Here is an 18,545-nt window from a genome sequence, read left to right as displayed (position 1 = left end):
ATTTAAAAACTGGTAATAGTGTACTGCAATTGGTGACATGAAGGTCACTGGTAAATGTAACAAGAGCAGTTAGTTACAATGGACGAATAAAAATAGAAGCCACAGGGACTATGCAACAGAGTCAATTAAGGTATCAAAGTTCAAAGTTTGCAGGGAATTCTTTCAAGAAATTTGGATGTTAAGGAGATTAGTGGAATAGAACTGGAAGGGAATATGAGGTTTCTGGAGAATTTTCTTTCAAGGAGAGAAATTGCAGGGAATGTGTAAATACTGCTTGGAATATTGAAGTAGAGAGCAAACTGAAAATTCAACCTAATCGTGGACATCATTCCAACATGCATCCCATTTTTCTCCTGCATTATTGATATTTAATCCTCAACTTGTTCAGTTCCTCCAATATACAAATAGGCTGTGGGTGGACTCAGTGGCTGTGAGTTTTGGGTTTTTTTGTTTTGTTTGTTTGCTTGTTTAGTTATCTTCAAACACCTCATCGGACCTTGTGTCCTCTACAGCTACTATTCTGCTTCACTGATCCACAAAAAAACTGATCTATATTCAATACCTCCAATTTCTCTTCCTCAATTCCATTTAATTGCAGTCAAGCCTCTACTTCTACCATACCAACAAAATTACGTTAATCAAGGTCACTAATGCCTCAACATTACCAAATCCAATTGTCAAAGATCAATTACCTGTCCTCATCTTGAGACAAATGATCATTCCTTCCTCTACATCCTTGATTTGTTTTCCTAACAGCTCACTGTTCTCATCTTTCATCAATCTCACTCTTTCCCAATTCTGTAGCGAAGTCTCTCTCAGCTCCTCTCCACTTTAAAAAAGTTATAGTGCTTCAAGTCTGAGTCCTTAGACCACTTCTTTTCTCGGTCCATGCTTATTCTTTTCATAATCTCCTATAGTTCAGTTTAAATCACACACACACACACACACACACACACACACACACACACACACACACGGCCTTTCTCCTGAGCTGTCAAATCACTTAACAGTTTAATTGAAACCAAAATATCCATGTCTAATGAACATCTTGAACATTGCATTTCTAAACTGTACAACGCTGCCCAAAGATGGCATCCCAAAGTTTTCTCCATCTCATCAACATAACTTGAGCCTCCAAATAGCAACATAACTCATCAACATAACTCGAACCTCCAACATAACTCGAACCTTGCCAAATCCCAAACACAGAATTATTATAGACTTCCTTTCTCTCACAGCTCAAAGTATCGAGCCACAACATCTTTTAGGCTTTATTTTCAAAAATATCCAAAATCTCATTACATCCTTCCAACCTTTAATGCTACCACATTGGGCCTATTTACTGTCTTTCTGTATTATATATAACTATATATATTATATACATAATTTATATAGATATAAATCATTTTATTGGGAGCTCTTACAGCTCTTATAACAATCCATAATCAATTGTACCAAGCATATTTATACATATGTTGCCATTATTTTCAAAACTGTTTCTACTTGAACCCTTGGTATCAGCTCCTCTTTATTCCCTCCCTCCCACACCCTTCCACCCACTTTAAAACCTTGATAAATTATAAATTATTATTATTTTCATATCTTACAATGTCTGCTGTTTCCCTTCACCCGTGTTTCTGTTGTTCCGTTGTTTGTCTCCCTTGCAGAAGGGGTGTGTGTTTAAATGTTGATCATTGTGATCAGTTCCCCCTTTCTCTCCCTTCTCCCCTCACCTACTTCCTACCCTCATAATATTCCTATTCCATTTATTGTTCCTGAAGGGTTTATCTGTCCTGACAGTCTTTCTTTTTTAAAAAACGGTGTATCTTTTAACTTTTATTGTAATTAGATGAAAATCTGCAGAGGAAATCTGTTTTTCATTCAATAATTCATAGACATTTGTTTCATATCATTGAACACAATCCTCATGATGTAATATCACTTATCCTACTCTCCTCCTTTTCCAACCTTTCCTACCTTCTGAACTTTGTCCTTGAGTAAATGCTCCCTTGTTGATATCAAATTGATGATTATTCTAAATGTGTTTGCTTTCCTAGTATCCTTGTTAACCTTATAGACCTGTCTATCATGTAGCTGATAATTGATTCATGGAGGTGAGTTCCGTTCCAGACCCGAAAGTGACTAAAGGCCATAGTCGAAGGGGCTCCACTAGTCTCTGACGAGTAAGCCAGTTCTTTTTAGGGTTTTGAGGCTTTGTTTTTCACATTTCTCTCCAAGACCTACTACTATTAACCCTTACAAGGCCTTTGGTAGTGGTAGCGGGGCACCATTTAATTCTTCTGGTCTCAGAGTCATGGGGGCTGATGTTGGTGTTGGTCCTATAGTCCATTGAATAAATTGTTTCCTTTTTAAAAACAGATTTATTGGCACTTCATACACATGTCATACAATCCACTCATTCAACCACATCAAGATTTGTACAATCATTACCACAAGAACAAATTGTGGTGTTCTATTTAATTTAATCCTTTTCTATTTAATTCTTTCCCCCCATTTCAGATGAGGAGAACTCAATAATTGTACCTTACATGACCACTCTTGAGTGTTTTAGATGCCATTCTCTACCCACCAAAGTAGAACATAGAACACTGTCTTTGCGTACTGCATTGTTCTAATTGTCCTTGGTCACAATGTTTCTTATTGCAATCGACTTAAAGTAAATTTCCTGATTCTTCCCATTAAAATCTACCTAAATGTACGCTTAAGGTAACTTCTTTAGATGTAATCTATTCTGTTCTGAATCCTCAAATGATTTTTCATCACATTTCTTGGAGAAGCCAAATTGTACGTAATAACCTACACAATTTTCCCCACAACTGGCTATTTCTTTTCCAACGTTCTACTTCACGTCCTCTTGGTCACTGTGCTTCAGTCATACTGGCATTGTTGCCTACTTCCCAAAACCATCCCAAAAGGTAGAATATGTTGGAGAGAAGGAGGTCCAAGCTGAAATGACCAAAACAGAATAAGACTTCAAGAATTAATGGAGTACTAACTGAAATGTTTATCCAATCTGATGTATTGCTAGAAGTACTCACTCTTCCAAGCCAAAAATAATTGGAAGACAGCTAACTGACCAACCCACTGGAAGAGATCCATATTTGTACCCATTCCAAAGAGAGGTGACCCAAAAGAATGTAGAATTTATTGAATAATATTATGTGGATTATAATAAACTATGAATAACAGAAATAATAGCAATTCTAGAACACTTAATTGTGCTCATGAGGAAACTATGCATAACCAATTCAATACCAAACTCACTGCCATCCAGTAAATTTGGACTCATAGCTATGCTACGGACAGAACAGAGCTGACCCCTGTGGACTCCCAAGGCTGTCAAACATTATAGGAGCAGAAAGGCTCATCTTGTCCCTGGAGTACCTGGTGAATTCAAGCTCCAATCTTCTGGTTAGCAACTCAACACAAACCCACGACCCCACAAGACTGCTCGTACATAGACCAAGAGGTGGTTATTTGAATACAGTAAGGGGGTCGATGTGGTTTAAAATCAGGAGAAGTATATATTGGAGTTGTATTCTTTCACTATGCTTGATCAATTCCTATATTATTAGAAACTGGACTATGTGAAGAAGAATTTGGCATCAGGATTGGAGGAGGGGGTCACTAACCTGTGATAGGCAGATAAACAAAACTTTTCTTTTTGAAAGCCAAGAGGACTTGAAGCCCCTACTGATGAAGGTGAAATAATTCTACCTTCCCCACGAATTACAACTCAATATAGAGGAAACAAATCCTAATCTCCTGCAAGAACCTTCTTTAAAATTTTAGAAAAGTAAAAATGCATTAACTTCATGTGAAGTCTGGGCAATTGTAAGGGAGACAGAAGAATGAATGCATTTGAATTATGGTGTTGGAGAAGAATATTGAACACCAAACATCTGTTCTGAAAGGATGGCCTGAATCCTTAGAAGTAAGGATGGTGAGACTCTGTCTCATGTACTTTGGACATGACATCATGAGGCACCAATTCCTGAAAAATGACAATATGCTTGGTCAGCATAAAAGAGGAAAATCTTCAAAAGGCTAGATTGACACCTTGGCTGCAGTAATAGGCTGAAACTTAACAGCTGTGAGGTTAGCACAGAACCAGTGTTTCCTTCTGCTGTGCAGTTTGTTTATGAGCTGGGACTGACTGGACGACACGTAGCAACAGCAACAGCAAACTTTTGTGTGCCAGGTGATTTTCCGGAACATTCCTTGTCTTTGCTTCTCTGAACTCTTTTTCTAGATTCTTTAGGGCTTACTCTCTTACATCCTTTAAATCTTTGCTCAATTTACCTTCTCAATAATGCTTTCCCTGATCACTAACACACCCTCACTTTGCATCCTGCTTTTCTGCCACCTGATTATCCCGCCCCTCCCCCACCTCCAAAAGGCACTCATCTCTGGTCTCTGTTGTTTTGTTCTTCTTAGGTCTGCAGAGTCAGCACCAGCTCACAAGAGCTCTGTGTACAAGAGAAGGAAACACTACTTGATTTGGACCGTTCTCACAATTGTTAAATTTGTGCCTATGGTTGCTTCCACTGTATCAATCCCTCTCATTGAGGATCTTCCGCTTTTCCATTATGCACTTTACCGAGCATAATGTTCTTTTCCAAGAACTGGCCTTTCCAGAGAACATTTCCAAAGCCCATGAGATGAAGTCCCAACAGCCTGGTTTCTAAGGAGCGTTCTGGCTGTGCTTCCTTCAGACGTGTGTTTGTTTGGCAGTCCACAATACTTTCAATATTCTTTCCCAATATCACTGTTCAAATGCATCAGTTCTTCTACATTCTTACTTATTCACTGTCCAGCTTTCACATACATATGAAGTAAATAAATTTACTTGGGTAGATGTAGTCATTTCCATGATTATAATCAGAGGAGTAAAAAAGATGAATCCAGACACATGTGGATTAGAGGGAGCTTTGTCCAGTGTTACTCTCTGATGACTGTTTTTCAACTAAATATCAGAAATTATAAGGTGAGAATTAGGAGAGAGTGGGCAGCCCCATCCAAGGCCGTTGACCAAATCTGACTCATAGAGACATTATTAGAGAGTGAAACTGCCTCCATGAGTTTCAGAGACTGTAAGTCTTTGTGGTTAGCAGAAGGCCTTCACCTGTCTTCCGAAGTGTGCTGACATTGGGGTTAGCAGTTCAATGCGTATTGCCACCAGGACTCTTTAGGGTAGACAGCCAAATCTAAAAATCCACTGCCATCGAGTTGATCCTGCCTCATAGTGCACATGCATATAGCTCAGTGCAGAACTGCCCCCTTGGAGTTTCAAAGGTGTGAATCTTTACGGAAGCAGACAGCTTCATGTTTCCCCCACTGAGCTGCTGGTGGATTCCAACAGCCTTGCAGTTAGTAGCTCAAAGAGAAGCCCACTATGCAGGAGCACTGCTCCAAACACAACTGTAAACTGGAGTCGATTTCGACTCATAGCGACCCCCTAGGGGAGAGGAGAACTGTCCCTGTGGGTTTCTCCAAGGCTGCTGGTAAGTGTAAAACAAGAGCCAAAGAGAGAGACCCTATGTCTTATCCTTTCTCTCCTCATATTTCCAAGTTTTCTTCTCCATGATTGTCTTTTCACGCTTCACATCCTAAATTCGTTAGAATAAGTGATTTTTGAGTAAACACTAAAAAGCTTCTCCTTCCAATGCACCTGCTTCTTTTAATTTCTTGCACTCAATTTATACCAACATTTTCAAAATAGTAGGTTGCTTTGAGCTGCTAACTGCAAGGTCATCAGTTTGAAACCACCAGCCACTCTTGAGGAGAAAGATGAAATGATATAGTCCCGTGAGAGCTTTGGTGGCACTTTCGGATAACGTTGGAGGGGTAACCACTTGAACAGCTGTTCTAAACCACCAGCTGATCACCAGGAGAAAGATGAGGCTTTCTAATTCTGTGAAGATTTACTGTCTCAGAAATCCCCAAGCACAATCATGCTGCCATATAGGGTTGCTACGAATTGGAATCCACTCGAGGGCAGTGTTTGAGTTTGATCTACCCTGGAGAGTCTTACAAGCTCGCAAACCCACAAGGGACAGTCTTACTCCATCCAACAGAGTCGTTGGCAGTGAGTTTAGAGTTGCAAGAACATTAGAGAATAGATATTAGTATACTGGCAGACTAGTATCACTGATAGCAAGAACATCTATTTTGTTATTTCAGAATATGACAAATGCTTTTACAAAAGTTTGAAAGTCGCCTGTTCTATACAGCCAGGCGTTTACCCCCGTCCCCCGTTTAACTTGTTTAATCTGAAACGTTTAGTGCTTACTTAATTTTACTCGTTTTTTCTCCACTTCACTCTAGCAAGTAATTGAGCATGCTCAGTAGTAGCAAGCTACTCGAAGGTGGGGTTTTAGAGACAATTCTCAACAGCCTCAGATAAAAGCCAATCTGCAGCCACTTTGCGGATGATTGATAGTCTGCAGGCAGAAAATTCGGGTCTGGATTGGACAATCTTAGTGATGTGGGCGGGACTAGAGAAGTGGAATCCCGGAAGCGACTGGGTCTATGAACTTGCCCTCGGGATGGTGTATCAGGAGCTAAAACGGGGGCAGACTAAGGCGTCGGCCCACCGCTGGAGCCATGTCCGACTTGAAGAAGCAAGGTAAGAGAAGCTCTCTCACTAGTGAGCGAGGCCTGGGTGTGTCTGCGGCCGAGGCCACCGGAACGCCGAGGTGGCCGCTGCTGGAGGCTCCGCCCGCGGCGACTCTCTGGCCCAAGTCCCCGCAGGCTCCGTGTGTTCCGGCTGTCTGGCTAGGGCTCTGGGAGCTGCTGGGACGACCACCGCCTGGCGGGGCGGGGGACGCAGGCGTGCTTTCAGAGCCCAGAGGTCCATGGCTCAACCTGGGATTTCCAAGCAAGTCTAGGGTGACAGCACCCCAAACCCACTGTCTTCGAGTTGATAGCCATTCATAGTGACACTATAGAGCACGGTAGAACAAGAATTCTTTAGATTTGCTGAGACTGTACCTTTGTGGGCGCAACAACCTCATCTGTCTCCTGGGTAGCAACTGGTGGGTTTGATCTGCTGATCTTACAGTTAGCAGCTGCTGCAAGCCTCATAAAAGAATACGGGGCAGAGCGTGAACTATTGTATGGTTTCGTTTTGCTGAGATGTATTCAATTAATATAGTGCTTTTAGCCATCATTCCTATGGAATGTATAATTCTGGCCTCTCTGTCTGTGGTTCAAATACCATTTTGGAGCCTTGGTGGCACAATGGTTGAGTTGGGCTATTCACTGCGAGGTCAGCAGTTCAAAACCACCAGGGACTCTGTGTGAGAAAGGTGAAACTTTGTACTACCACAGTTACTGTCACAGAGGCCCAAAGGGGCTGTGCTACGCTTCCATAGAGGGTGGTTATGAGTTGGAATTGAGTGGATGGTAGCGAGTTTGGTTTTGGCTTTTGGTTTTGTTTGCTATGCCCGTGGACAGGATCAAGTGTTAATGTTAGCACAAAGTGTGAATCAAGTGAAAACCTTTAGGGATAATGGCCTGCAGAAGGATAAAACCCACAACATCATCAAAGCCATTATGTATGCAAGAGCCATTTTGAAACAGAAATCCCAGCACCACTGGAAGAAGAGCATATTGCATATCTGTCTGAAGTGACGGAATCCAAGACCAGAGCCATCACAGACTGTGCCACGGAGACTATGGAGCAGAGCAAAAGAGCCAGGACAATATCAGAGGCTGAGACAGAACAGAGAAGCAGCATCTAGCCTATGAGACTGTGACACAGAGCCACAAGTGGGCTTCCTGGTCCCGGAAGCAGAGGCTAAGGTACCACCTGTTTGAGAGGCTGAGGGCTAGACAGAACCTTAGCTCTTGGCTGTGGAGAAGTATGGCTCATACCAGTGACTATATCCTTACTGCTTATTGATCTTCATTTGTGGTAACCTTTCAATTCTTCCAATAAACCCTCTTAATCCTGAGTTTGTCTGTGAGTTCTGTATGATCTTCAGCACGGATTATCAAAACCAACACAGCAGTGGGAGGAACAGCCGGTGTCAGAAAGTTCAAGAAAGATGGAGGGTGGATGCATGTCTGACCTCTGCCTCATGGCAATAGGGAAGCCATAGGAGGCCAAATAGGGCCTTCACACTGCTTTTGTAGGAAGGTACATGGCTCCTTCAGATAGTATCTTTTAATTAGGTAAGCTTTGTAGTGCCCCTGGTTTAACAAGTTTCAAGACTCGTGGATGGTGACCTGCAGGAATTTACCACTTAAAACGTGATGCTGAATACATTTTAACTTTGTTTTCTTCACTCAAAATATAAATATATGGAAAGAAAGATAACTATGAGAATATGTTCTTTATCTGAAAAATGGATATAATTATATGTTGGTAATACAGTGTTGTAACTTGCCTCACTCACTCATCATAGTGCTTATTGAAAGTTGTAGTTTTTTAATCAGAATAAAAGGTAGGATAAATTTAATTTGTTATCTTGGTAGTGCTTTAGAACTGATATGGTAGAAGAGAAGATGCACTCCCCTTTTCACGTAAACCCATACACACTATCTTTATCCTCATTATTATTCCTCTCCAGTCATTACTCAAACAAATTCATAGACACTCATGTATATAACAAAGAGCTTTATGTACAAGAGCAATTGAATATTGAGAAAACACCCTACCCCAGTCCAGATCAAGTCCATAAGTCCGATATTATCCCATATGTCCGATATTAGCCCATATGTCCCATACCAATCTATAAGGTCCTCTTCAGATGCACAAAACATGTGCAATGACACTGAATTCAGGAAGATCACAGGCCAGTGAGTTGGAAGTCTTCTGGATCCAGTGGCGTTGTAAGCATCTCAGTGCTGGCAGGGTCTCCCTATGGCGTCTCTGATTTCAGAGGTCTGGTTGCATCAGGGTAGGTTCTTGTGGCTTCTCCAGCTCCCAGGGCATAGTGCCATGTGTCTTGTCAGTAGAACATCTTCAAGGGAGTGAGCTGGGAGAAAGGATGTCTTCCCACTTCCAAGGAGGAAATACCAGAATTCTCAGGAGAAGGCCAACCCCACACAGAGGCCTTATTGGCTATGGTCCGATTGACAGACTAGACTCCATCCCTTTACTTATAATCCTTTCAAATTGACACCGGCTTATGTAACTACCACAATTATGATTATGAATAAGTGTACATCTGGGTAGTACTCTTTTACCATACCTATGTATACATATAAGCATGCTGAGCAAACAATTTGAGAAGCTGGACTCTGTGATGAAGAATGCAACATCAAGATTGGAGGTTGATTCATTAACAGTCTGCAATATGCAGATAACACAGTTTGCTTGCTGAAATTGAAAAGCAGGTAGTACTTATTGTGAAGAACAAAGACTACAGCCTTCACTGTGAATTATACCTCAACAGAAAAAAAACAAAAGCCTTCCTATCTGAGCCCATAGAAATATCATGAAAAAGGTAGAGAAGATTGAAGTTGTCAATAGTTTCATTGTACTTGGATACATGATGAACGGCCAAGTGAACAGCAGACAAGAAATGAAATGGATTGAAACTGTTGTGGTAGCAATTTCAAAATATTATTTGTTGTGCTTAAACAATGGAATGATATGATATCTGAATTAGCTCTCAATAAAATGGTCTTAAAAGTGAAATGGTATATTACATTGGATACGTCTGCTACAAAAGACTTATTTCAGTGGCCTCCTATGCATGTAAAAGTTGGATAATGCTTAAGAAAGATCAGAGAAGAATTGATGCATTTGGATTATAATATTGGGAAAGAATATTGGAAGCAATGTCAACTGCCAAAAGGAAAAGCAAATCTGTCTTGGAGGAAGCACAGCTAGAGTGCCCCTTAGAAGCCGGGAAGGCTGCTCATGTAGTCTTTGGACAGGTTCTCCAGAGCTGGTCGCTCTGGAGAAGGTATCACGTTTGGCACAGTTGAGGGTCCTTGGAAAAAAGGATGACCCTCAGTAAGATGTACTGATAAAGTGGCTGAAACAATGGGCTCAAACATAAAACAATTGTGAGGATGACACAGGGCCAGTGGTTCGTTCTGCTGTACAAAGGGTTGCCATGAGTCAGAATAGACATACAGTCAATGTGAGTTGGAACTGACTCTCTCACAGTGCATTAAATATAGCGAGTTATGATTTTAATAACTTTTAAAATGAAATTATTTAATAGATTTAAATTAGCATAATTTCTAAACAATCTGTTGTTAGGCTCCAAAAAGAACATAGAAATTCTTTTAATGAGGGCCCGAACTTCTTTTGAAAATAATCTTCCGTAAGAAATAGGATTGATTTTCTCTATTAATTAAATATTAAAGTTCTTGGGAACAGACTTACCATGGTAACTATCACAGTAATAATCTTCTGCTCTCCTATATTTTTATCTGAGGAAGCTCTTGCTATTTCATATCATATTTTCTCCTTGTTTTATAGCATACCCGACTGGTTTTCCCCACTTGCTTTTCTCGAGTTTTCTCATATCTCTGTGACTATTAAGCCCTAGAATCAAATCTTCTTTCAGGTGCAATAAATTATACTAATATGCCTATTCAACTAGTCAATTCTAAAACACCTTTTTCAACTCACAGAACTAAGATATCTTCCCTTGAAATATACTTCTGTTTCATTTTAGACATGCAACAAAGTTGTCATATAAAATTTCAGTCATTTAAAAACATTGTGGCTGGAGGAATGGATTAATTCTGACAGTATAAAAGGTTAAGTGGGAGACAAAATATTAGTTTTACGTCTCCCTTCCTAACAAGACTACCTGAAAAGTACTTCTAACATACTTCTGTGTGCACTCTATTTTAGGTCGAAAAGATGCATGAACAGTATTAACTCCTGGGTCATACTCAAAAGACTGAGTTTAACCTGCAGCTTTGACAATAAGCTACTCTATGTAACTTAAGCGAATCACATGAAGGATACCATAATTTAAGTTGTTAAAGAAGCTTCCATTACGGTTAGGGTTAGGGTTAGAAAAAAAAAAGAAGCTTCCATTCTTCTAGGAGACTGGATTAATAGACGAGGGGGCACCAACCCCCCCTCCCCCCCACAAAAACCCCAGAGTTTCCCCCCAAAGCAATTTATTCAATTTCCCCCTCAAAACAACCTTATCACCTTCAAAATACTCTCCATTACACTTAATACATTTGTAAAATCTGCGATTCCATTCTTGGAAGCATTTTTCAAACTCATCTGTTTGCATGGTTGAAAGCACCTCCCTCATTTTTTTATTCACCTCTTCTGTATTGTCAAATTACTATTCATTTATGTCCTTCTTCATTCTTGTAAACAAAATGAAGTCGAATGGAGTGAAGTAAGGTGAGTAAGGTGCACGAGGCAAGAGAGGCATGCTATTATTTGCCCAAAATTGGCACACTGAGATGGCTGCATTAGCAGGTGCATTGTCATGGTGGCAAAACCAGTCCCCCATCTGCCACAAATCAGGCTTTTTTCGTCGCCCACCATACCCCCTCATATAGTTAAATACTAAATCAAATATTTTGGCATTTACAGGCACCAGTGATGCCAAGAGCAGAGTCAGCACTTTAATCAGGAAGTATATTATGGACTGCATTAGGTTTTATCTGCTTTGCAGTCCAAATCTTCTCAAAAGAACATGTGCTCTTTGAAGAAGAAGCTATATTGCATTTGTCTCTCTGACTCCCCATGTTAACTACTTAATTAAATGGTGGAATGTGTGACTTGAATCCAGTGTCTGCCAATTCAGCAATTCTGCAACCTCTCTAACTGGTGGTTCTCTGGCTCCTTTCTGAACACCCGTGATGGTTGTTAAGCTTGCATGTCAACTTGCCTAGGCCTTGATTCTTAGTAGTAGTATGTAATATCACTTTCCATTTGTCATCTGAGTAGCCAACCAATTGAAAGGGATGTTTCCTTGGGGGAATAGGGCTTGCATTCAATATACATACCTGTTGTGGCAAAACTCATTCTCTCAATCCTGCATCCAACTCATCATTCTCTGACTTCTGAGTCTCAAAGCCAGGATATCGCTCCCAGACCTGTCGACTGGGATTCGCCACTGCCTGCAACCCCATTAGTCACCAGACTTTGGCTCAACCTGCTGAATTGTGGTTAATCAGTCCTAGCAACCACACGAATTCAGGTAAAGCCTCTGGCAAGAAGCTTGACCCATGGAGTTGGGGCTTGTCAGCTTCATACATGGTTCTAGCAAGGGTGCCCCAAGAACTCCTGAAACAGGGCTAGACTTGGAAGGTGCATGTGCTTCCCCAATCATGCCTTGCAACTAACATATACTGTCAGCCAAAGTTCCTTTTGGAGTTTCAGGCCTATAGGAACGGATTAGTATCCTTTTTGTTGACTTTTTGTTTTCCTTTTTCTTTGTTTTACACTCTTTGGAACTCATTCAAAAGCATTATTTCCCCATATTCTAAACAAATGGTCTATGTAACCACTTAGTAAATAATTGCTATAGTGATTGCTTTCTGAAATGGTCTTAAAAATCTTTATTGGGGGCTCATACAGCTCTTATCACAATCCATCCATCCATCCATTGTGTCAAGCACATCAGTACATAGATATTGGAAAGAAAAACCCCTCTCTAGGTGTCATCTTGGTGTGGACTGGGTGGGGCCGTCTTTGTTCTGGTCCTTTTTTTGGAGTTTCTGGAACAGTTAGAAATTCAGTCATTTATTGGTCAAGAGGAAAAGCCCAACTTTATGTATCAACACATAAGTATGACTTTGATGTTTATTCCGTACTTAATTTTATGTAATTCATCCTTTTTTCCTTGAACAGTAGTTGCATGACACTTTTCGTTTTCCGAAACCCTTACCTGAAAATGTCCACGTTCCACATGGTTTGCCACAAGAAGTAACTCAGGTAGGAGGCAGCCACAGCCACAGGCTGGTGGACGGGTCTTTGCTGAATTCCTTAGACATAAAGTGGGGGGCAGGCCTAACACTTAACCTGTTGCCAGTTGATACTCCTCATTGCCCTTCCTCTTCTGAATCCAGCTTGGATTTCTGGTAGTTCCTTGTTGATGTTCTGCTTCTATTATATTTTAATTATCTTCAGAGCAGTTTTTTACTTATGTTTGGTATTAATGATTGTTTGTTGAATTCTGCATCCTGTGGGATCATTTTCTTTGGACTAGACACACATATGGGTCTCTTCCAGGTGCCATGTAGCTCTCTTCCAAATGTTGCTGCCTAGATCAATGAGCAAATGCAACCCTGCCTCTGTGTGTTGAAACATTTCAATTAGGATTCTGTCAATTCCTGGAGCCTCCCCCGCCCCCCACTGCCTTCAGTTCAGCTTGGACCCTTTTCTTTCAATACCCTCATGGTCATATGCTGTATGTTACCTCCTGAAATCCTTGAACATTGACCCATTCTTTTAGGTACAGTGATTCCTGCATCATTGAATATTTTGAGTCCTTCCATATTATAACTTGAAACTTGATTCTTTCTCTTCAGTTCTTCGGTTTGAGACATGCCAAGCATGTCCTTCCCTGTTCGTTTTTTGATCCCAGGTCTTTGCACAGTGCATTTTAATACTTTATCTTCTCAAGCTGCCCTTTGAAATCTACTGTGTCCCTCCTCTTTTGCCTCATTCTTCACTCTTTTCCTTGAGGGGGTTTCAGAATCTTTTCTGATATTTACTTTGGTCCTTCATGTCATCTCACAAATCATCTTGTCTTCAGTGACACATCGTCAGTAGTGTTCGATGTGTTACACCTCTTACTGAGATGGTCTCAATTCAGGTTGCATATACTCACACTTAGATTTTTGAAGCCTTGTTTTAATTTTTTCTATAGCTTCAACTTAAACTTGCTTGTGAACAATTAGTGGTATGTGTTACAGTCAAACACTGACTTTGTTCTGACTGATTGTATTCGATATCCCTTTCTAGCATCTCTTTCCAGAGGTGTAGGCAATTTTATTCCTCTTTATTCCATTTAGCAAGATCCATGTGTATAATCATTCTTTATATTGTTCAAAAAAAGGTATTTCCAGTATTACCAAGACCATATTTTCTAATTAGTGATCCTTCTTTGGTTCCAAGTTTGGAATTACAATCATCAGTGATTAACAGTGCACCTTGATTGCATGCTTATTCAATTTTACACTGCAGAGTCTGAATTTCTTCATCTTTGGCCTTGGTGGTTGATGTATATATTTGAATACAGGTTATACTAACTGATGTTCCTTATAGGATTATGGATATTACCCTATCACTCACAATGTCACACAGGATAGATCACAGATTCTCAAATGTATTTGGTGTACTGCCCCCTTTTCAGAATAAAAAAATTATTCAGTGTCCCCCTAACAATTAAAAATTTTATAAGATAGTTCATAATCTAGGATAAAGTGTAGGTATCTGCTTTTGCAGCCCACTGGATCATTCCAGCACCCCAAGAGGGCAATATTATTCACTTTGGGCTAGATCCTGAAGTGTTCTTTTGGCAATCATGTGAAACTTGCTGTCCCTCTCCAGTTTGCCATTGCTGGCGTAATAGACTTTTTAAAGGAAAATGACCAATTCCAGGCTATTTAAGCTCACTATTGCCTAGATAACTTATCTTCAAAAGTCCCCCCTGTGATCCTGGAAGAACATGAAGACATACTATGTGTGTACTACTGAGATGAATGTTCTACATCACATGATATTAATTGGTCATGGTCTAAGAGTCTAACAATGTTCCATTTGTGTATCAGTTTTGGGCTTAACTTTACTATTTTTCTTTTAATTAATATTTTCAAAAGCTTGCCAACTCTTATTTAAATATTTTCCAATTTATAATGCTATTATGAAAACCATTAAGTAACTATCATTTACTGAATTAACACACTGTACTCAGCTTTTCTCTCTGTGGAGTGATGCAGTGCTATTAACAGTTTACTAGTTTATTCCCAGATTTTAGGCAAGTGGTAAATCTGTTGTCTCATTGTAGGAATAAAATATAAAAAATATAAACACGATGTATATAATACTGGAAGACACTATTGCAGATGTTCAGTTAAGTATTTACATATTGAGAAAAAAATCAAAATATGTGATTTCAAGAAATAAAATAATACAAAAAATTTCAAAGTGGCTGTTAAAATGAATTGTGAAAGGAATAACTTGAGTTAGTATATGTTAGTTGTAGGAATTTTTCAGGATAAAAAATGAAATGCTTTTTTAAAAATTTACTTTTAGTGGTAATGTTTTACCACCAATATATTACCAGGTCAAATGTGTTAAGCTTGGCTCTCTAGAGAAGCAAAAACACTGTATATAGAGAAATAAATTTCTATGAAGAAATTCACTCACATAGGTCATTTTAGTCTGGTTCAAGGCTGTGTGTCACATGTTAAGCTGTACACTTTTCCTGACCCACATAGTTCCTGCGGCTGATGAATCCAAGGCCAACAGGTCAGACTTATGGCTGCAGAGTGGAATGAATCCAAGGTTGGCAGGCAAAACGGCAGGCCACTGTTAGCTCCCAGGGTCAGCAGGCAATATATCTCACACTCCAGGAACTGGGTATCAATGAGACGGATGGCAGGTTACAGACCAGCAAGGAGAAACAATCTTTCCCGCAGAGTCTACATAAGCAGGAGTGTATTACATCCCCAAGGAAACTTCCTTTCAATTGCATCAAGGCTGTGACCAGGGCAAGGAAGCCGCACTCCTCTCTAACACTCTTACTACTGCTTTGCTGCCCACGACCGATCTCGTCATGGAGTTGATTTCACTCTTAGGCCACAGCATGGGAGATTCCCAGGTCCTCACTACTAAACCACTAAAAACTCACCTATTAGAATAAGGTAAGGAGGATAACCCATTTATAGGCTGGTCACCATGAATATTTCTATTAATGCCCATTCTTAATAATTTGGAGTAGAAATTTTTATTTGAGTAAGATTTCAAACAACTTACCAACCCTTGTTTCCACTTCTAGATAATTATTTTTCTACTTACAAGTCCATTAATTGAAAGCTCCCGAAAAGTATAGCATAAATCGACTTGTTCTGCATAATGTATCTTATAATGAAATAACAAGCTGCCACATTTTAAAATGGTTTATTAATATTTGTGGTCCCTCATTTAATGTAATTCCTATAAGCATGCAGCCCCATCAATTTTACTACTTGCAATTAACATCCACTTTTTGAAATAAGGTGGTCTTTTTGTCCTGATTCTATGCCTAATATTCTTAAATTAGTTGTGGACTTATTTTTACCCTTTATGGTCACACTTTTCTAAAACATGCTGGTTTACAAAAATAATAGCAGAGTTTTGTAATATTTAGAGGATCACAAATGAATGGACATCACTTGCAATTTTTTTTGAAAAAAAGCTTTCTAGATGTCCAATATACATTTAACAAAAAGAAATGTGTCGTTTGACCCCAGTTTCAAAATAAAGAGTATACACAGAAATCAGTGGGAAGATGTACTACTTTGGTAGTAAAAGTGAAATTTTTAAGGAAAAGAAAAATAGATGAGACATTGTTGCAGTAACTTCTTTGATAGTCTCAAAGATCATGAGTTTTAAAGTTCTCAAAATATATACATACATTTTTTCATTTCTGTGAAAGTTACCTTTAAAAATTAAATTTTAAAAATCAGATCGTTTCTGAATGAAATGTACACGACAAGTCCTATGATCAAGACGCTTTCTCTGGGCTAGGCCATATCCTGGAAGGTTGGTGACACGTTCTTATTTATTTAGCCTTCTTTACCTGGAGGAGTTTATTAAACACTTCACAACTTTTTTAGGCTTCTGCTCTAACACCACTGCAAAGGAAAATTTCTTGAAATGCTGCTATTAACACCTTTGGTAAAAATGTGACAAAATCTTCCTTTTTTCATATTTAGCCATTAGATTTAAATCAAATCACTGCATTGAAGAAGAATTCAAAATTGAATGACTTTTCCACCAGGATTAGAAACTCACCTCCTTGGAGTGCTGACTCACAGCAACCATATAGGACATGGTAGAACTGCACCCTGTGGTTTTCTGAGACTGTAATTGTTTCTAGGAGGAGAAAACTTCCTCTTTCTCCAGTGGAGCTGCTGGTGGTTTTGAACTAGTGACCTTGCAGTTAGCATCCCAATGCATAACCACCAAGACTCCTCCAGCAGCAATAGATTTTCTGTTATTTATTTATTTGAAGTTTAATTGAGAGCCAGTCAGAAAAATGCAATGCTACAAAATCAGAGAAACCTTTATTAAATAAACAAACAAAAAAATTTCTTAATAGGAAGATATCTTTTTTATTCACATTTGCTCCATCTAGGTCAGTACACTTCTGAAAACACTGTTTCTGTTTCTTCAATCCTTTCCAGAAGAATTCTGCACTCTTCTATGCGTACCATGTCAAAATGGCAATTTTGGCATCAATGGGGAACTCAAATCAGTGTTCTTTGAATTTAGGGGGACAAAGGAGTCTGAAGGGCAAAACAAAGATATAGGATAGATGGGACTTCATGACTTTTTTCTTAACAACACTGTTTCATTTTTGTAGAAAAACTTCTTCATAATAAGTTCCCATGATTGTCATGGATCCTTGGAGAAATCTATGAAGATCACTACTTGAGAACCCCCCCCCGAAAATCACCATAACTATTTTCTGAGCTGACCTCTCTGCCTTGAACTTAACTGGTCCAGCTGATCCCCTCCAAAACCACTGTTTTAATTTGAAACCTAACGAGAATAAGACAAGTGTATCGCTGAGAGAACTTGTCTGCAGTTATCACAGAAATATGCTTTAGCACACTCTGGATGAGTAGAGCTATGCATGTGCAATGCAGAGATTGATTTAATATGGCTCCTTTAGCCCTTGTTGCTCCCATCAGATGACCTTTATTTGCCTGACAAGTCTGGGTAAGATTCAGCTGTGAATGATTCTTAACAGCATTAATTGTCATTTTCATCCTGCTAGTTATGATATGAACCATCTTAGAAACTGGAAGCAGGATCTCACAGCCAGCAAGAAGGAAGAACCAGTGGTAGAGGGTTTCCTTTGGGCTCGGAAATTTCTTCTCATCGAACCTATGCAGAAAACAGTGTGGAGACCACATGTGACCCCCTCCAGCTCCCAGGGTTGACTGCCACAAGGCAGAGGTCAGACATGCATGCCTGCACCACTCATGCTTTTTACCCTGTACAGTTGTCAACTGTGCCTCCCATGGCACTCTGGCTGGGATCAATGATTCATTGCAATGACCACAAAGAACCCAGGTGATTCTCACATGTATGAGGTTTATTAGGGAAGCAAACAGGTTACACTACATATAAGAAATGCTTGGGCTATAGTGGTTCACTCAGAATAGATTCTTCCCTTCCATGTCTAAAGGCAGGCCTTCTCTCTGTCCTGCTGGTTAATGTTACAAAGCTCATTTAGGTCTACAGTGAACCCTCGTTTATCGCGGTTAATCGGTTCTAGACCCTACCATGATAAATGAAATTCCGCGAAGTAGGATTCCTTATTTGTAAATCAAATATTTTCGTAGTTAGAGCATAGAGGACA

At 39.7% G+C, this 18,545-nt stretch overlaps 1 protein-coding gene across 1 annotated transcript in view; it reads left to right on the top strand.

The window, feature by feature from the left end:
* The first annotated feature begins 6,547 nt into the window (after positions 1-6,547).
* Positions 6,548-18,545, top strand: part of ERICH1 (glutamate rich 1) — a 141,648-nt gene continuing 129,650 nt past the window's right edge. Inside the window, exon 1 of the mRNA XM_045286803.1 lies at positions 6,548-6,649. Coding sequence (XP_045142738.1) covers positions 6,628-6,649 — 22 coding nt within the window. The 5' untranslated portion in view covers positions 6,548-6,627. The remainder of the gene's footprint in view (positions 6,650-18,545) is intronic.

Source organism: Echinops telfairi, unplaced genomic scaffold, assembly GCF_000313985.2.
Source record: "Echinops telfairi isolate 266 unplaced genomic scaffold, ASM31398v2 ScPeMD7_9;HRSCAF=40, whole genome shotgun sequence".
In the NCBI taxonomy this organism is placed as follows: Eukaryota; Metazoa; Chordata; class Mammalia; order Afrosoricida; family Tenrecidae; genus Echinops; species Echinops telfairi.
The sequence above is the reverse complement of the archived record's forward strand: the minus strand, read 5'-3'. Positions and strand labels throughout refer to the sequence as shown.